General features: G+C 44.8%; 1 protein-coding gene across 3 annotated transcripts in view; it reads left to right on the top strand.

Annotated features, from left to right (window-relative positions):
- The first annotated feature begins 91 nt into the window (after nucleotides 1-91).
- Nucleotides 92-20,148, top strand: part of LAT2 (linker for activation of T cells family member 2) — a 45,107-nt gene continuing 25,050 nt past the window's right edge. For 2 of the 3 annotated variants that reach the window (XR_012665366.1, XM_075120847.1), the window contains exons 1-2: nucleotides 8,682-8,846; nucleotides 17,612-17,718. Coding sequence is in view for 2 of the 3 variants with exons in the window: in XM_075120847.1 (XP_074976948.1) it covers nucleotides 17,631-17,718 (88 nt within the window). In the remaining variant the exon portion in view is untranslated. Of the gene's footprint in view, nucleotides 3,155-4,791; nucleotides 4,896-8,681; nucleotides 8,847-17,611; nucleotides 17,719-20,148 lie in introns of those variants that run through there. The other variant, XM_075120848.1, reaches the window with a different exon arrangement.

The following is a 20,148-nucleotide window of genomic DNA, read 5'->3' as shown; positions in this document are numbered from 1 at the left end:
ATTTAATTCTAAAGTTTTGGTCAGTCCATTTAAAATAGGGAAGCTATCAGATTAGATGTTCATGCACAATGGGGTGTATCTTATAGTAGCAAAGGAACATTTTAAGTGGAGAGAGATTGTTTAATAAAGCATTGGGAGCTTATAAGAATGGCATAAAACTGATCAATTAGTTTGTAAATACAGTAAAAATACTTGTGTTTAAGGTCATTTTGAATAAAACAATCCTAATTTTCTTTCTCTGCCTTGGGCTGCTTGACAGATGCAGAAGTGAAAGCTGCAATTCTTCTAAAAGTTTGTCTCTTGGTTTTATTCATTTTAAATTAGAAGTTTAGTTCTGTTCCTCTTGCAGAGCATTTTATTAAAGTGGAACAAGTTAACAGCCTTAAGTGAACAGATCTCTGAACTGTTTCTAGAATTTATCTTTCCTGATAGGACACACAGGTCTTCTCACACAGGTCAGTACTCCATTGGGAGGTCTTTTTCTCTCTGCAGTGAGATATAAGGTAGCTGGGCAAAACTGGGGAAACTGCTTATAAGCTTAAGCAGCCTTGGGCGTGATGGCTTCCTCATAAAGAAGCCTGTTCTGTAACATGACTTTTTTTAAATGAAAAATGTACGTGCTTGTTTTTATGGGGTAGTTTGCATTGTTCTAACATTGCAATAGGTTCTCTTGGAGACTGGTTAAAAATACAGAAGCATTTCAAATACATATCTTTAGCAGAAAGTGGGAAACATGAGAGACTTGGTGTTCTGAGAATCCTAGTAGCATAACTGAAACCCGCAGTAGGAGTTGAAGTTCTTAGGTGCCTGTGAAAACAAGGATTTACTGTACTTTTAAGGCTTTTTTTGTGTGGGAAATCTGGAAATATTACATAAGAGCATCTAAATTGTACTGCAAAATACCATTCTGTTTTATTTTACACTTCGCATGGGCTTTTTGAACTAAGTACAATGTACTAATAAATCACATTAAGTTGAACGCAACCTGTTTTTCTGAGACTGCAAATAGTCCCTCTTCACCAATGGATCTGTGCTAGTGTTCTTTTAATGCATATTTCTGAGACACAAGATTCCTTCGGTGCAGCTTGTAACAGCATTGTAAAAATACACATTAGTCTCGGAGATAAACTTGATACTTGGTTTCTCTGAGTGTCCAGGCTTACTACTCCTCTGCTCTGTAATTCAAGAGGCAGGATGAACCTGTCAGTCACCAGGCAGGGGATTTGAGGTCTTCAACCTAGTGAAATATTCTTCAGAATTGGAAGTAAACTTCAATGTTGGAAAACTAGAATACATTAAATATCTCCTAACTAAACATTACGGACACATAATTTATGACTGAAACTAAATTTAAATATCCTGCTGTTGGGTTGGATCACAGTGACAAACCTAAATATCCAGATAAATCAGGTATCAAATGTATCTTCTGATGCAGGCCCACCAGTTGTCGTCCTGGGGTTTAACAGCATGCATCCCATGGCATGGACTGAGCTTAACTAAGTTCTCCTTTTCTTTTTACAAAAGGAGAGACCATCAGTTTGTTCTACTTGGTGATTACTGACTTATCACAGGACATGGTGTCCTATTCAAGGCCACATTTGCCAGGTCCTGGACATCCAGCTTTTTGTGTCTTGCTGGTGTTTTAGTGTGCTGGAGATAACATGCCTTTCATTTGTTAGCTAACTGTAGGTAGTGGTGGTGCACCAGGGTAGTTTTATGAAGAATATTTGTTTATATGTTCAGCTAATGTAGAATTAAGTATAATTTTGGTGGTACCCAAAAGCATTCAGTTGGTCTCAGCTTTTGAGATTTAAATTCTGAATATAAAGTACTAATGTTTGTATTTAATGCTTAGAAATTTCCTTTGTGTACTTGGACACCAGATTACTTTTCACTCTTAAGACAGCTAAATTTGCAGTGATTTGTAGTAATCAACCTCTTATCAGCTGGTGGCTAAATCCCACACATTACATACCATTTACCCAGGGTTATAGGGACTCAAAGATCTGTATTTTACTCCAGATGACTGAAAGCCTCTGTATTTTGTACCACCTTACGTTGTCCTTTCTGGCTAGTGATAACTGGCTCCACATGACAAACTACATGTTCAGCAGCTTATTTTTAAAGCAAAGTACTTCCATAGGCAGAGGACTTGAGCTGGGAGAGGCATTTGAAACAATGTAGAAGTATACACTGACTCTCACATCAGCAGTAATTTAATCCTTTAACACTAGGAGCTTGACAAGGCCTGGCTTATATGTAGTAATATTGCTGTCCTTACAACAATACTCCAGGTCTTTCTAATTGGCCTTGGTATTCTGTTCCCCCATGGTTCTTGTACCTTGCTATACTTGCGTTGCTTAGAATTGTCCCACTCATAAAGGGCCAGGCACTGCATTTCTGTTGTCTTCCCAAAACTGTTGATTTAAAGAGGAAGTATATGGGTTTATAAGGAATGCAGTACTGGTCCCAGTGTTGTATATGATCATGGTGTAATCAATTGTCAGTGGGTCTAAACTAGTGGTCCCTGAACTTTTCAGGGTCACAACCCCTTTGCCCCGTCTGCACAGCTCGTGTGCCGCCCCCCCCCCCCCCAAGAGTCAAGGCTGAGAGTGGGGCTGCAGCTCCAGCAGGGGGTCAGGGGCTGAGGCTGGGGGTCCTCTGTGCGTCCCACAATTTGGAGACCTCTAGTCTAAACTGTAGACTATTAACAAAAAAGAAAAATTTCAATTTTACACACAGATATTTACATAAGCCCATATGTCTAAAGTGTTTGAGGGATACGTTGACTTTTATGCAGCCAGGTCCACTCACCTTCTGTTAACACTGCATTCTCAGCTGCAAGTTAAAACTTGTAATATTGGCTTCCCTGGTACTTTTGTTCTACTCCCAAAACAATCTCCGTGGGCTTGAAGAGTTAGTTTTAAGCCCTGTTAAAGAAACATATGTGCTCCTTGGAAACCCACAAGCTCTTACGTAAAACTTTAGGGTTGGTGTTTAATTTTGCTATCTTTGCCACATGTAGTAATGTCAAGTTGTTTCTGCCTACTGGTTTTCAGCCAGGTTAGTGTCCAGAGTGGTATCTGAGACTGGATGACTTGTGCACACCTTGCTCCCAAGAGCTGCCTCTTTATTCTAAATTTAACCAAAATCAGTAAGTATTTCTATAAATTCCTGCATTAATATCTCTACTGTAACAAATGTGTAACTTGTATTGCTGTAAACAATCAAATAAAGCATTCTACCCTTGGTAGGGTTGTGTTCCAATTTAGAAATGATTGTCTTGACCATAAAAAGTGAACACTAGCATGAGAATACCCTTTGCCAGATTCATCCTGACATTAAGTGGTGTACAGTAGCCTTTGTAAGTATAAGGTGGAAGGTTAAAATTATGTGCCAGGATAAATTTTCATGTCAAATTGCTACTCAGCTCCTATAAAGGCCTGCTACAGTCTTTATTTTGTACTTAGGTCTTCTTTCCACTGGGTGGTAGCATAGCGTACATCTTCAGCCACTTTCAGTTACAGCCACGGTAAGGTTAGACCTACAGCATTAAGGCAGTGAGAAGGGTGGACTAGGAAATGTTCTCTCTTCTTTAGCTGAGGCCTGTGCAGTTGTAACCTCTGTTCCAAGCTAATTGTGCTAGAGACTTTGATCTGTCATTCCTCTTTCTATATGGCATATTAGGGGTGTCGGCCAACCTTCCAAGGCAAGGTGGTTGCAAATTAAAATCCTTCACACTTGAATCATTTAGCTCTCCCACCCCCTAGAGGGTGCATTTTCAATGGCCCAAATACAAGTTGGGTGCCTACGTCCGATGAGTGCCTCTAGAAGTCTCCCCACGTCAATAGTTTCTTAGAATACAGAGGTGATGTGAACTGGTACGTGGAGCACTGTGTACAAGGCAGCAGTGGCCCAAAGGAGCAACCTGTATAAACTTGCCTAGAAAAACCTGAAACGGATACGTTTTTAAAAGCGTAATGGAGTCTCAGCTGGCATCTGACGCTGGGTCTATGGTGTGAGGAGGGCTGTGCTTCCTAGCTCAAATAGACCTGACTTGCTCTAGCTTTCAGCGAGCTCGCCCACGACAACAAGAAGTGTTGCTGCAGCATGAGGCCTGGCGAGCGGCAGCACAGGCTAGCCACCCTGAGAACAAACCCATCCGGATACCGTGGGTACACGCTTTGGGCTGCTAACCTGTGCCGCTGCTCGCCACCGACCCTTCTACTGGGGCTGGCTACCCACTTTTGACTTGAGAGCTAGCGTAAGTAGATCTGCTTGAGCTGGGAGTCGCACCCTCAGCTTCGAGTATAAACGTAGCCGAAGTAATTTATTGCCACAGGTGACAGCATGCGGCTCAATCACCCCTCCTTTGTACCCGTAACTCAAATCAGTGGGACTGTGAGTGTGTGTGTGGGGGGGAAACTAACTGGTCTTGCAGCCTCAAATATCACCAGAGAATAACCATTCACGAACTTCCTCTCAGGCAGGAAGAAGGCTGCCAGCCCTCCCCAAACCTTGTCTTGTATTACAAAGACTGGAGTATTCAGCTAGCTTCTCTCCTGCTTTGAGTGTGTGCTCTGTCCTGATGACTAGGACATTTGAACAAGCCAAGGCCTCATCTTTCCTATTCCCTTATTGCAGCCAGGCTGTCATCTCATTTCCAGTTGCTTTTAAAGGCACCGGGGTTCTTCACAAGTCAAAGTCCAAATGGCTAGAAGTAGCTGAACACTAATGCTCAAATAAATTTTAGTCTCTAAGGTGCCACAAGTACTCCTTTTCTTTTTGCAGATACAGACTAACATGGCTGCTACTCTGAAACCTGAACACTAGAGGAGACAGCATCTTGGAACCTTCCAACTGTGCAAACTAGCCTCTTAGGTGCAGCTGTCATGGTTGGTAAATAGTCTGCTTTTATACCTGACCCTACTGTTGAAATAATTAAGTTAGTTAGAAATTAAGAAAATGGCTCAGTATCTAAAACTAAAAGCAGTGTAGCAAGGGAAAAGTCTACCTGTAGTACTGGGGGAAATGCATGCCACTTGAATCCAGCAAGTGTCTGTTCCACCACGGAACCTTCTGTTGTCATTTACTTCTGGGTAGTGTGGTTGTAAAACATTGGCATTCCATTGCAATGGCATTTCAAACCTATGCTATCCACCTGAAAATGGCCACACAAGCTGCAAACTAGTGGAAAAGGGGGATGTTGGTATAAAGAACACTTACATCATGACCACAGAAGGGTGTGCCAACTACCAAAAAGAAGAAGAAAAAAAAGTCATCTCTCCTTGTCACGTACAGTCATAATGTGAATGGAGCAACAAATGGAATTAAACACTTCTGCTTTTAATATTGAAGAAGACAGAAAACTAGCCATGATCTTCATTCTAATTATAGAACATATAGCTATTGGGTGACTACACTTGTAAAATAACTTCTTCACTTCTCTCCATTCACTGTTTACCAGGCCTGTAATAATGGGGACTAGAAATAGGTTGTTTAAGATTAAATAGCAATGCACAGCTAATATTCTATATTTTTGAGAAAAATCTTTGGAAAACACCTAATAAACTGATCGATAGCTAAGTGCTCTGATTAAAATCCTTATTTTATTTTGGAAGAAAAATATTCAAAGTTCTAGCTGCCCTGCTATTACTCAAAACCACATCCAAAATTATGCACTAGGGTAAATAACCTCAGTTAGTATCTTAATGCCAACAGGCAGAGTCCACAGGGGTGCATAAGGGTCCCAGGGATCCCTGGGTTTGATAGTGAAGATTTCTGAAAGCCTATGTCACACTGATCATCATGACCTTTGCACAAGGTATATGTGGATTATATGTAAGGAGATCTGTAGATATATTGGAAATTATGTTTTTAAGGCCTTGTAGTTAAAGGCAGGTGACCTGTAGCATGCCTGGAGAGTCCTCCAGACAGAAGGTGAGATGCTTATATTCTTAGCTGACCATTGTGTATTGTGTGTCTTACACAGAAGTCTATTAGCTTAGTGAGTCAAATGAAGAGATGGTGACGTTTCAGAAGAAATACGTAAACAGAGGAGGTACTCTGTTTTATAGAACAAAGGACTGGTCTAATATATCTAGGGGTGCAGAGAGACACCTGGGCATCCTTCTCCCGCCAGGCTTTGCCTTATGAAATAGGATAGCAGCCATCCTGGTTGAAAAATGCTGCAAGAAGGACTTTGGGTAAACAGTGCCTTATTAGACAAGAGGGGGCATCTTGTTAGTCAAGTTTAGGCACTAGAATGCATGTTGTGATTTGATTTTCTATGTAGCACTATTTGCCAATGTTTGTTTGCTATCCTATAAATCTCTGTTCTTTTTAAATAAACGTATCCTTGCTTTCTCTGCAAACAAATTGAAGCATGGCATTAGGTGGAGCTGTGTTCAAAGGTCTAGCTAAGCTGCGGTGATTGTTTCCTTGGGAACAGCGGGTCTGGTAATGCTGTGGGTATTTAGTGGACCGGGAGGTGGACTCTGCAGGGGGCCGCTGGGAGGACGCTGGAGTTGGAGTATGTCTGTCGCTAACGTGCATGAGGGATGGCAAAGCCCATGTGGGCTGAGGTGGGGGGGCTCATGCTGCTTGTGGCTGGGAGAGTTGGGGCTGAGCCCCAGCAGGCACAGACAAGGCTCCCTCACGCTAAGGACGGGTGGTAGTGAGGTGCCCCGGGTACCCTTGGGAAGGGTCACAGTACCATCCCCGTAATAGAACGCAGCATAATCAAATAATAAATAAGCAGACCGATGCTCCATTCCATGCCCTGCTCCTAGGGCGCTTTATCTACAAACATGCATACTGCTTCCAATGTAGCCTTCCACAAATCTGGATTTTGCATAGTAGCTATTTTGAAAGACGTGGAAAAAAATTACTTTTCGTCCCAAGATCAGAGTTACATATAGACTTAAATATATTTGCACATGTACATACTGACGAAGTGGTAATGTTCTTAATGTTTTCTCTGAATGCTGTGTATGCCTCAGTTTCCCCTATGCATTTCTTAAGTATCTAGGTGGTGTGATTGTTGCAGAGCCCTAGAGGGCAGGTGTGATGCTGTCTGCACAGAGAATGGCCAACACCCTGTCTCCTGGCAACTGTTGGCCTGGGCCTCTCCCCTGCAAGGTGCAAACTGAAGGTGTTGGAGAACAAAGAGATCAGGTGGCCTCCTTGCCAGGGAAAGAGATAAAGGCCAGAGGAGGGGTGGAGGGAGTTTCAGTTTGGAGCTGGCTGGGAAGATGGGGTGGGGAGAAAGGGCAGAACCTGGGTCTGGGGTCCCCACCCCCCCCAAGATGGATCTGACTGAGGGGTCCTGTTTTCTGTACCTACAAGCTCTGTTTTAGACTGTGTTCCTGTTGTCCAATAAACCTTCTGTTTTACTGGCTGGCCGAGAGTCACGGTGAATTGCCAGAAGTGGGGGGTGCAGGGCCCTGACTCCCCCACACTCCATGACACATACACGTGTATTTGCTAATGTAGTTCTATTTTTTCTGATGTTAACCTGGCTAATGGCGTTCCTGACCCAAAACTGGGGAGCTGGTTCAATAAGGTATTGTGATAGAAAAATGCCACCTTCTGCTGAATGTGTGCACAAATCCCTGGAATGCATCCGATGAAGTGAGCTGTAGCTCACGAAAGCTTATGCTCAAATAAATTGGTTAGTCTCTAAGGTGGCACAAGTCCTCCTGTTCTTTTTGCGAATACAGACTCACACGGCTGCTACTCTAAATCCCTGGTTGTTACAACAGATACTATGTGCCATTACTGTTCAATGTCAAGCTTAATAAACCCCTCCGTCTGCTGAAAAACATCCAGTAGGTGCGTAATTATTAAAGCACATATAATACAAACACAGCTGCATATTTGGGAGATACCGTACAGCAATGGAAGGTGCTTTACAACATGGTATATCCAGTGTGCATGGTTTTTGTGGGTTTTTATATTTATGCGCACACTTTGTTCCTGAAACACAAAAATCTGCTTTCTTGGAAAAGTTCTGAGCCACTAAGTAAATTCCCTGCCATAAGTTCTTCCCCATTGCCATTAAGCAGAACCACTATCTTCAAAAAAACAAAAAACCCAGAACAATTCTTCAAGCATTGTAGAAAAGTTCAATGGAATAAACTATGACTGTGATCTAATTGCAGGCTTTCAATCTGGAAAGTGCTGCTGAAGCTGGGAGGGAGGGATGTGGTAAAGGCACTAGACAGCAACTTAGGTCTTGGGCAATTGTTCTGGGCCTCTGTATACCCATATGTAAAATGGGGATGACCGGTGGTTCTTTGAGGCAGGGACTGTCTCTTCCTATGTGTGTAAACGGCAGCCAGCAGGCTGGGGCCCTGAACTCAACTGGGGCTTCTAGATGCTATTTGTAATACGAATAATAACAATTGTAGTGAATTGTGTAGCTATTAATTCCTGGTACTGACTTGCTGACTGAGGAGTAATAATTTGCTGGCACTGATTTGTTTAGGAGCAAAAGACAATTTTTGCAGCACTATTTCAGTGTAGAAACAAGCTCTAGCAATAGGTGTATTTAGTGTGGTTTGTTTGAGTCTCTTCCCCCCACCGCCCAACAAACCCGAAATGAACTGTTTGAGTGAGAGCCAGCTGAGATGAGTGTGTGTCAAAATGTGTGTTGATTTCTTTATCAGCCAAAGGGGGTTGTCCAGCACAGCAACGGATGTCGGGTTTAGTGATTCAGATGGTGACAGGAAACCAGAGACCTGCTTACAGTCCCCATGAGGAACCTGTTCCAGTATTGCTGGTTGCTTCCGTGAGGGGAGATAGAGAAGAATGGGGAAGCTGCAAAGAACTGGCTGATGCTACAGGTGAGATGGGTAGAGAAGGGGGTTTGGCTGGGAGTGGGTAGGGCCTGCTCCAAAGTCCACTGCAGTTGGTGGGAGTCTTCCCATTGACTTCACTGAGCTTTGGATCGGCCCTAATTCAGCAATGATTTTGGGAGGGCATTTGGAGCTTTGGATTATCCGTGTCAAGAAGAACTGCATCTGGGCCACTGTCATTCTGTTGTGTGTCACTCTATGTGGTGGGGGTTCAGGTGGAATGTACATAAATTAGCTGATGGGCCTCATCATGCAAAGAAGGTACCAAAATATATTTTCCCCTGCAGCATTTTACTCACACTAAGAGCCTGCTCCAAAGGCCATTAGACTCCTACCATAATGACAGGTTTCAGAGTAGCAGCCATGTTAGTCTGTATTCGCAAAAAGAAAAGGAGTACTTGTGGCACCTTAGAGACTAACCAATTTATTTGAGCATGAGCTTTGCATCCCATGAAGTGAGCTGTAGCTCACGAAAGCTTATGCTCAAATAAATTGGTTAGTCTCTAAGGTGCCACAAGTACTCCTTTTCTTTAGACTCCTACCGGCTCTTCCACTGCTTTTGAGTCAGACCGTAAAAGTGGTTTTACATCCCTTCCCTGTCTTCCTGCTGTTTGATCCTGGCTGTTTATTTTTATTATGCCCTTTATAATATAAAATCTGCAGTGAGCCCTAGGTTTTGCAGGATCCTGTGTATAAGTTATGTGCTAGGCTTATCTAGCTGTCCTCTCCAGCAATCAGGCCATAGCTTCCTGCGTACGACTGTTGACTTCAGGGCTCCAGCTGTCTGCCATGTTTTCCCCCCCAGAAGTCCAGCCCTATGAAAGCTCTGAGCTGTAATTACACTTACTGGGGTTTCCTCCTGTTTCATGGCTTGTGTGTGTTTGAATTTTCCTGCAATCGGATGCCTTGAAATATCTACCAGTTCTGGTTAGAAAAAAATAAAACCCTCTTCGTGCCAAGTCGTTCTTAAGATCAGGACCGGTGTAAAGTGTTCTTGAGATCTAGGTTCATTGAGCTATGCCCCAGGAGGTTAGCAAAATCTGGGATAATCAGAGAATTTTGTGACACATTCTCTGTCTCACAGAAGTTAATATGAGCGCATATATGGAATAAAATACTTCTATGTGCCATTCCGAACGCTGAGTCCCTCCCAGGAGCTGTGGTGAGGACTAACCATACAGCATGGCTTCAGTGTTGCCTGTGTCTTGACAAGTAATGGGTAGTTATCAGCTATTTTCTGATGTGAGTGCAATCTCCAATGCAGAAGGTGATAGACTTTTCCTTAGCATCTTCTGAGGCTGTCAACACACTTTACAAGATTCTAAGGAATTAACTAGTTGATAACTGGAGGCTCCTTGTCATTCTGTTTTATTTCACCTGCTGTCTGATTCCTTAACTCTTTCTATGCAGCTTCTACATTTGCTCTGTCCTTTGCTATGTCAATTTATTCTTGCTTGAACCATTCCACGACTCTGACATCCACAATATGTATTTGACATACAATGCTGGGTTCCTTTTGTGGGAAATTGTTCTAATTCTTTGAAACCACTTTGCAAACACTTGCTACCAGGGCCGTGCTTACTCTCGTCAACTTCACTGGGGTTAAACGACAGCAAACGCTCCTCAACAATCAGTTGCTTTCAGGATCAGGCCCTTTAGCCCTGATCCTTCAATGGGATCTAAGTGGGCAGAGGATGGTTCCCCATTGACTTTCGTGGGGCATTGTGATGGTGACAGGATTCACCTGCGCATTGCAGGATTGTGGCCTTGACATTGTAAATCTGAGATGAAGAGCCATTGTCTCCTCTTTATTTTGCCTAGCTCTGAATTTAATCCTGATGCTCAAAACATAAGATTAACAGATTGTAAAACTACAAGGGATCATTGTGATAATCTAGTTTGACCTCCTGTATTACACAGGCCCTAGGACTTCCTTGATTAATTCCTGCTTGTACTAGAGCATATTTTTTAGAAAAACCATCCCATCTTGATTTTAAAATTTCCGGTGATAGAGAATTCTTCACAACCCTCGGTAAATTGCTACAGTGAATAATTACCTCACTGTTACAAAGTTGCCCCTTTTTTCCTTTTTGTCTATCTTCACCTTTAAGCCATTGGATCTTGTTTATACTTACACCTTTGGCTGCTAGATTGGGGACACAAAGCGTCATATGAATTCAGGCAGGGGGTTTTCCTGTATATTTCTACAAAGTTTACAATTTCAGGGCTTTTGTGCAAAATAAACTTTGCAGGATGAGCTAAGGTGTGTGGAGAGCTTTGAAAAGATAAAGGGCCACAAAAGCATTAACCTGTTGTGTTTCACCTGAATTGGTTACGTATCGGCATATAGATGGAGAGAGACAATGACGGTGGGCATATTGAACATACATCCAAATGGCGTGCAATGTCAGGAGCAGATTATTTATTTCTTTGTACCCTTTGACGTACGTGTAGATTCAGGCAGCTCTTTTTCCAGGAGGAGGTAGCATGGGTGGATTGGGGGGGTGGGGAGTGGTTGCCTACTTAAAAACACAAAACAAAACAGCAAATCACATGATTGTCATGCAATCCGTCAGAATCCGTTAGGTAAAAATCTGTGTGAAAGTAATAATGTACCAGTTCAAATGTTTATAGAATCATAAAAATGGAGGGTTGGAAGGGACTATTTATCTGTATTGTTCCATCTACAGCTAACATGTATCTATTCCTCTCTTGGCACAAAATACTTGGGTCTACTTGAACATCTGTCCAGGGCTATCTGGAAAACACGTGAGCAAAATGCAGCTCTAGTTTAAGTGGCTGCAACTCCTTTGGTTTCCATTTGGGAACTGTGAGCTGAATTTAGTCTGTTTTCCTTGACAGTGTTGCTATTTGTGTCACAGTAATGCCCAGAGATGTCAGTCGGGATTGGGGCCCCCTTGTGTCGGGTGCTGCACAAATACACAGTAAGGCCTTATCTTTGCTGCTGAGACTTTCCCTAAAGCTCAAACTGATTTTAGAAGTGGTGTGGACGAAGTTCTGGCAGGCAGATCGCTTTCTGTAACTGGTTTGAAGGCTTAACTACAAACCGGTTATAAACACAGTTGCTGGAGCCTGGCCTATCCTAGGGCTTTGATAGTTTTTTAAATCGGTTAGAATTTTTGGGGAAATAGCTAGTATAGATGAGGGGAAAAAGGGAAGGGTCTTTCTCTGGAACTATTAGAAGCTACTGAGTTGGCATGAGTACTGCCTCTGTTTAGCAAGGATTTGTCTATGCTACAGGCTTCTGCCGGCATAGCTCTGTCAGTCAGGGGTGTGATCGCCGACCCACAGAGTGGTGGTGGCAGAAGTCTCCGGCATGGACAGTTACACCAGCAAACCAGTGCTTTTACCAGTGCCGTGTATTTCTGTCGGGGCGGGGTGATTTTACTATATCAGTACAAAGAGCGGTTCTCCTGGCATAGCTGCATCCACACCAGGAGCGCTTTGCCGTGGTAGTATACCCGAACTCCTGCACCAATAAAGTATTCCTCATGTTACACGTAGGCTTAGTATGCGTGCTTTAATTCCTGGAGTGACGCTTTTCAATCAGCCAACCATTTGATTTTTTTACTCCAGCAAATCACCAAACCATCTTGATTCTTCACATTTTATTTACAAGCAGGGCGGGTTATACAAGTGGCTTTCATAACCATAATCTAAAATGGTGGTGTGGGGGGCGGGGAGGTTGAAGGGGGGGGGATGACCTTCTACTTACACCAGCCTCTCAGACAGAAGCATGTGTTTTATAGATGAGGTTTATGAACTCCCTCGGTGACCAATTTCAGCCCTTCTCTTGCAATCAGGACAAATATGGTGCCTTCACAGAGCCCTGCTGGCTTCGCTACAATGATTTCTAGGGTTGCCAGTTTTAGTTGGATATATTCCTGGAGTTTTCCTCACATGACACAATCTTTAATTAAAGATTAATCTTTAGTTGCTGGAGACTCCAGGACAATCCTGGAGGGTTGGCAATGCTAATGATTTTACGGGGACCTAACTGTAGGATCAGGTTGTAATGTCCAACCACTGAAACGCCTTTAACCATAGCAGCCCAGATCACAGGACCTAGCTAGTATAGACTGAAGGACACTTGAAAACTTCCCTATTTCATCTCCATTAAAATGAGCAAACAGAGAAGGAGGACTTGTGGCACCTTGGAGACTAACCAATTTATTTGAGCATAAGCTTTCATGAGCTACAGCTCACTTCATCGGATGCAAGAGCTATAGCTTACAAAAGCTTATGCTCAAATAAATTTGTTAGGCTCTAAGGTGCCTCCTTCTCTTTTTGCGAATACAGGCTAACACAGCTGCTACTCTGAAACCTGTCATTAAAATGTGCATCTTTGTTTATGCAGAATACCCCTGTATTTGAAAAAAGAGAGTTCCCGCACTGCTGTAGTTGAGTGCCCTGCTCTGAAATGTATGCTTAATCCTCACAGGGGTGATATGGAATGGAAACTACTAGTAGTGTATCCACCCTACTACTTGCTGATCTGAATGGAATAATCATTTATGGTCAGACATTCTTCCAGGAACTATCATGCAGTGTGTGATTCACAGACGGTTGCTTGCTCTTCTTCAGCCTCTTACAATGTTTAAATCTAAGCATTAGAACAGTGACTATTAATGGTTCCAGCTACATAACACTTACAGAGGTCTCCGTGTTTGTGTGGGGACATGACAGATCAAGGAGAAGCTTGAGAAACTTTAAAATGGACCAAGCCTGCAGCGCTCTCTCTTAATGTTACCCCTAGAGAAGGAGCTGAGCTGCCCCAAACTGTAGGGAATCATGTTTTCTATCCACAGTCGAATTTTGCAAATGGCCCTCATCTTCTAAACTCTCCCACTCCAAAACCCCCTGTACTCTGAAATCCCCTGAACTGTGGTATGTTGAAAACCCAGACAAACACATGGCTGCTTGAGCATGTTGATCCTCCCTGCCCGTTTCCCAAAGACAGCCGGAGAAGGAAGAGTTCAGCCTTTCAAAAAGACATCCCGCTGGTTTATTTTCCTCAAACGCTGAGCAAATGTTACCGGCCTCGCCCTGCCGGGTCGTAAATCCTTTTGTCAACTTCTTCCATTAGATCTTTCAAGAGAGAGAGGCTTGTGTGTTTCAGCATCTCTGCACTCTGGGGCTAACGCGCTACAGACAAATGGACAGTCATTGTACACCTCACGATCACATTCCCAGCAGCTCTCGTGATGTCTGCTTGACCTGGAGATTCCAAGAGTCAGACTGTGCTTCCATCCTTGCATAGTCATGAACCTGGTCATACTGCAGGCATCCAGTGGGCTTTTATAATGCATTTATCTGGGCTGGGGACTTTTTTTTTCTGATGTGGGGTGTTTCGTTAGTTTTTAAGCCAGTTCCACCCCTATTTCAGGAGTGCAAATTGCCTCTATCTGGGCTTGGATTGAATTATAATGCAATGTAGCATTGCCGGGCTCTTGGGGCTCGGCTTTCCAGGAGAATTTTATGTCCACAAACAATTTCTGACACTGCAGAAATGGGAAATTTCAGGGATTTGGGGAGGGTGTCTTGTAAGAAAAAGCTGTTCTCAACATTTTGTTGTGGTGGAATCATTGAGCTGTGACAGCAATAGCCTGTCTGGGGATCAATTTTGCCACCTTGTAACCTTGCTAAATACCAAAATACTTTTAGACCAAGGGCTTGATCCTGCACCACTTGATGCCAACGGGAGGTTTCCCCCCATTTGAATCAGTAGGACCAGGACCTAAAAGTTTCATTGTACTCTGGAGGCTTCATTGATAATCACATCTTGTGCTTCTATAGTAGCGGGCATCCTGACGCACTTCACAGGCTATGTACCTGTAGAGCCAGAGCAATGCAGCCACCTCTGGGGTGGCCAATGGCAATCTGTACAACAGAGAGAGGAATAAACTAAAAATTACATGGATGCACACAGAAATGAAAGGAATTGAATACAATGAAGATGGGGCGGCTGTGGCCAGGGGTATAAAGAAGGGGGAGTCCTCAGGGCTTTGGCAGAGTGCAGCTGATTGCTCACAGTAGCTGTTTCCTCACTAGGTCTGTTTCCTGCACAAACCTCAACAAGAGACACTGGGCTATGGCTACCCGTGGAAAAAGACGATATACTGCGAGGACAACAGTGTTCTCACAGGCTTTGTGGCGGGAGCACTCTCCTCCTGCAGTTCTTCTTACAGCTAGCTCGTGCAGTTACTGATTTAAAATCCTGTTCCTGAGACACCCCAACCCCCACTCCTTCCTGGGGGGGGGGGGGGGGGGCAAAACCTGGCATAGCCGAAGGACAGTCACAGCTCTTTAAGCCTAAATAGCTCCCTGCCCGCTGCAGGGAGCAGAGATTTTAACTGGCCCACGTAGGACCTTTATTTAAAAAAAATTAAAACTCTACCATATTTGCCTGAATGGCTGCAGTCTGTAACATGGAATACTTTGGACCACGCATGGAGAAAACCGAGGGACTTATTTTTCTCTGTCTCTGAGTGCATATAGATAAATACAGAATGTGAGAACAGTATTCAAATGCAGCATCAGACTAATGGTCATTGAGCTACTCGTGTACATAAGAGTAAGCGAGTGTTTAAGTTCTTTGCTGACGAGTGGCCCGAGTGCTTAGCACCTCCCAGTTCTAAGCTTGAGCTATGATTAAGAAACAAGAAGTTTCTTCCTAAGCATGGGGAGCTAATGATTTCCTTATGCCCTGAAGAATAAGGGTTTATATCCCTGACTTGGTTTTTACCCTAACTTTGGGTATTGGTTAGGAGAACTACCAGAAAGTCACCAGCTCTAGCCATGACTTGCAGTCCCAGGGGAAAATCTCATCTCTCTCTCACCAACAGAAGTTGGTTCAATAAAAGATATTACCTCACCCACTTTGTCAATCCTAGGAAAAGAGATTGCAGGAAGCTATCCTCCATTGTGCGTATGTGTGCATAGGACAGAGATGTATTAAAAGCAAGGGCCTGTCCATACCCCGGCCTTCTAGAAGGCAGCTATGGCGGGAATGGTTTCCACACACTGCAGACATAGAATCGTTTCAGTACTCATGCAAATGTCACAACGTTCTCTATGAAGGCGGAAAGAACTGAGAAGGTGGAGAGAGGGATGTGGAAACTGTCAGTGAAAGATGACTTTGTAGTGAATTGAGGGAGCTTTAATGCAATCCTAGATGAGCAGAGATTATTCAAGTGGTTCCAGATTGATATGGATTAATATTGTCATCTGTAATGACATGCTGGTCTTAAAGTCATTGTGTGCATGCTTGGAAAGTTGGATGACTTTGCCAGGACCTGTGTGCTGAATGCAGACTGTCTGCCGATAAACTCTGCTCTAATGGGGAGAGGTTACTAGTAATCCTTACAGACCTGCTGCAGCTCCTGCTGTTCTTTCTGACATCTAGGTGCTGCTGGCAGAGAGAAAGCACCATTGTCTCCAGGTGATCATCAGCCTGAAGTACGGGATGGTGCTTTCCTTAACTTCACCCAAGGCCTAGTTCCCGTGGGTTCCCATGAGAGCGTGGATGGCCCAGTGGTAGAAGTGCTAGCTTATGGAGTCAGGTGACTTGGCCTCAATTCCTTCTTTGCTACAGCCTCCCTGTCTGATGTTAGGCCATTCAGTTAATCTTTCTGTGCCTCAGTTCCCCATCTGTACAGCGGGGATAGTAGCACTGCCCTGCCCCACGGGGGGGTTGTGAGGATACGTTAAAGATTGTGAAGTGCTTGGATGCTGTGGTAATGGGGCCATCTTGGGTGCATTTTTTCCAACCTTTACCTATGCAAAGTGGCTGGTGAAGGATACCAGTGGTGAGAGTGGAGAGCTCTGATTTGGTAGCATTTTATGCCCGCTTCACAGAGGTCAAGGCAGGGGAGAATCAGACCTTCTGTTTTCTCTAGTCTAGGGTAATGATATGTAGTACTTCACATTTTTAAGGTTGAAATCCAGGCAGAATAGTGAGAAATATTTGTTGTTGTCAAGGCACTCTGTTAAGGGGGTGGAGGAGCCGTGGAGGCCCCATGGTTTGAGCCATTTAAATGCAGAAAAAATATTGGAGAATATCGTGCAGAGAACAATCTTGCATTAACAGGGGGAAAGATTGGATGGCCTAATGTGTAGGTCTTTCCCACCTCTGAGGGTCTGTCATGCTAGAAAACACTACCTGCCTCTCCATCGCCATCTCTCCTAGATGGTTTTTATTTAATAAAATTATGGGGGGGGGCAGTGTGGCTTAGTGGATTGGGAGTTGCCTTGGGAGTCAGGAAACCCAGATTATCTTCCTGGCTCTGCCACTGACCTCTCATGGGTGATCTTGGTCAAGTCACTTTCCCTCCCTGTGCCTCAGTTTCCCCATCTATAAAATGGGGATGATGATTATTTTGAATGACTTGAGGTAGCACCCACTGTGCTAGATGCTTTCCAAATGCTTAAGGAGAGTCCCTGCTCTGAGGACCTCACAATCTAACCACAAAGATTAGGGAAAGGGGAATAAGAAAAAGCAACTTCTACACAACTTAATGACGATACTTTGATCCCCTTTGAAAAGCACTTTTGGCTCTGTGGGTGAAGGGAGGGAAGTATTTGGCTCTTGTGTGAAAGACTTGTTGAGCAGGCATGAAATAGGTCTTGTTTGTGCTTAAACCCTCCCAGCCACAGATGTGCATGTGGCTGACACAGCTGTAACGCGCTGACAGTTCAGTTAATGTTTTTCTCTTCTGCTGCATGTGTTTCAGGCTGGACCTCAGCGGAGCAATGAGCCCAGTGGAGCTGCTCTGGGCTGCGGCCTCACTGATGCTGCTGGGGGCTCTTGTGAGCATGTGCATGAAGTGTCAGCATTCTGGTAGGACTTTCTCCCACAGCCTTGAATTTGGGGCACCTTCAGCATGAGGAAATCCTGCATTGCTCAGTCTGCTTGCCTATGCCAGACAGCTACATATCTCTCTGCAGTCCTAGTGTGGGCTGGGCATGGTGCCTGCTCTCCTACTCAGGAGTTAACTGTCACGGGTGGCTTGCCTGAGCATGAAGGTTTTGCTGCCATTCAGTATTGCAGAGATGACCCCCCCAAGTCAAGCTGAGCCTGATGTCCCAAAACAGGTGCCTGAGCCCGCGTTTCTCTTCTGGGCATGTGCGGGAAGGCTAGATCTAGGCGTTACCTGTCTGCCACCCGCACTCGGTGCAGCATGAGCTCCTGCTGCCCATTCTCCTCTGATACACAAAGTCCTTCAGGGAGTCACTTGCCCCGACCCCACCGTGTGCATAGCGAGTATTGCTTTTCGCATGCAACTCCTGTTACTGAAATGGGGGGTGGCGGGAAGCTGGTGCTCGCAGGCGGTTCCTACCTGTGCGGCTTGCACCCTTCTTTCCCCTTCACCTAGTGCAATCCCCTGCACAGAGCTAGGGCTCTGTAAAGCTGGAATGGGGTAGGGAGGAAGACGGATGGTGGGGATCTGCCTGGACCCCTCCAGATTCTAACCCCTGCCATACATAACCAGGGAAAGTTAATACAGCCTGCATGAGGGCTTGCGACTTTTACTCATCCATGCTGTGGAAGCTTTCAGGGGTGGTTCTAGGGGTAGTCCCTGGTAGCACAGCCCCTTCAGGAGTTGTGCTGTCTAGGGGCCAGTGGGAATGGAGGCAAGGAACCATTGATCAGAAGTTTGTAATCCCTGGCTTCTTACACAGGGAGAGACACAGCAGGAGGGCCCTGGGGTTCTTTCTCCACCCCAGTCAGTGCAGCTGACTGCAGGATGTAGAAGGAAAAGCTTCATAGCCTTGGGGATGGGGGAGAAATCCAAAAGCACTTGGCTGTGGCTGTTCACTAGGAAAGCAAGACGCTCAAGAAGTCTTATTTTGAAATTGAGATGTTCTGTGTGTGCATGGGACCCCCGATGACAGGCTCACAGTCCTGCAGTAAATCAAGGGAGCCTTGCAAAGCATACTTGCCCTGCTCTGCCGCTGAGTGGGCATTATGCAAACGAATGCAACCACAGCAGCAGTACGGCCCAATAGTCACAAGCAGCCAGGCTGCTGGACCTGACTCTGTCTCTGTTCTCCTCCAGCAAAGGATCCACATCAGGCAGAGCACTGACTGGCTGGCATTTCGTTGGTGGTGGTTGGTCAGTGGGGATGAGCTCAGCAGTACAGTTTACACTGAGATTAAAACTTTCCCTTCCTAGCCAACTCTCCCTCTGGCAGGGGCTGTGGACTCGATGACCTAGTAGAGCTTTGCCATGTTTGACCTTTACAACTCTGTGATTCATTCATCATCGGCCTTCTAATGTTGGGAGATACCACGCATCTTCGACCTGGCCCAGAGCCCTCGCATTCAGTATCACATCTCCCACCTGAATCTCTGTTCTGCCGCTTCCTCTCTCAGTTCAGCACCTGTGTGCAATGGGGCAAATCTATCTCCGAGTCAATGGATGCGTTTCATCCATTGTCTTGCGGTGGTGCGGAGCCATAAAGGATCTCCCCAGGCTGGTTTGACTCAGAGATGTGGGTAATTAACTAGCCACACTGCTTAGTGCCAGAGTGGGCTCCTGCTACAGGGTAATCATGGGTGGGTTTTGGCAGTGCTTTGGGTGGGTTTTGCAGCAGTTTAATGAAGTTGCACTGATTTGGCCCAGGGAGTCATTCCAAAAGGTCGTTGACAGGAGGTCCTCCATGCTAAGCATGGTGCCAGTGGTTTCAAAGCAAAGTTGGGCATTACTGATCTTTCTTCTGCTACTGGCAGCCACCTGTCTGGCCATTGTGATCATTTAGGACAATGGGATATGGTGACCCTCACCTCCCACCTGAAGGTCAGAGCTTGTATACCTACCTGTTGTCAGAGATGAGATGAGATGAAATGACTCCTTAAAGGAAACCATGGGTCAAATACCTCCTTCGTGGAATTCCACTCAGTTCACTGGATTTGTACAAAGGATGAGTTTGACCCCATGCTCTCTCTCTCGAGAGAGAGAGCGAGCGAGCGAGAACCCCAAAGCAGCAGTGGTACTAAACTTGGAGAAGTGGCCCTTGCCCAGCTTACGGCTGATCCTGAGAGAGGAAGGATGGTCTGCTGGTCAGGGAGATAGCCTAGGGTTTGATTTCCTGCTGTTGCACAGGCTTCCTGTGTGACCTTGGGCATGGCACTTAAGGACGGATTGTTAACATTATTTACGTGCTTAAAGATGCAGAGAGGTGCCTAGTGGGATTTTCAAAAGCACCTAACTCCCATTGGTTTCAAGGGGAGTTAAAAGAAAAGGAGTACTTGTGGCACCTTAGAGAC

This window comes from Caretta caretta, chromosome 17 (genome assembly GCF_965140235.1).
Source record: "Caretta caretta isolate rCarCar2 chromosome 17, rCarCar1.hap1, whole genome shotgun sequence".
In the NCBI taxonomy this organism is placed as follows: domain Eukaryota; kingdom Metazoa; phylum Chordata; order Testudines; family Cheloniidae; genus Caretta; species Caretta caretta.
This window is presented reverse-complemented; position numbering and strand designations above follow the sequence as displayed.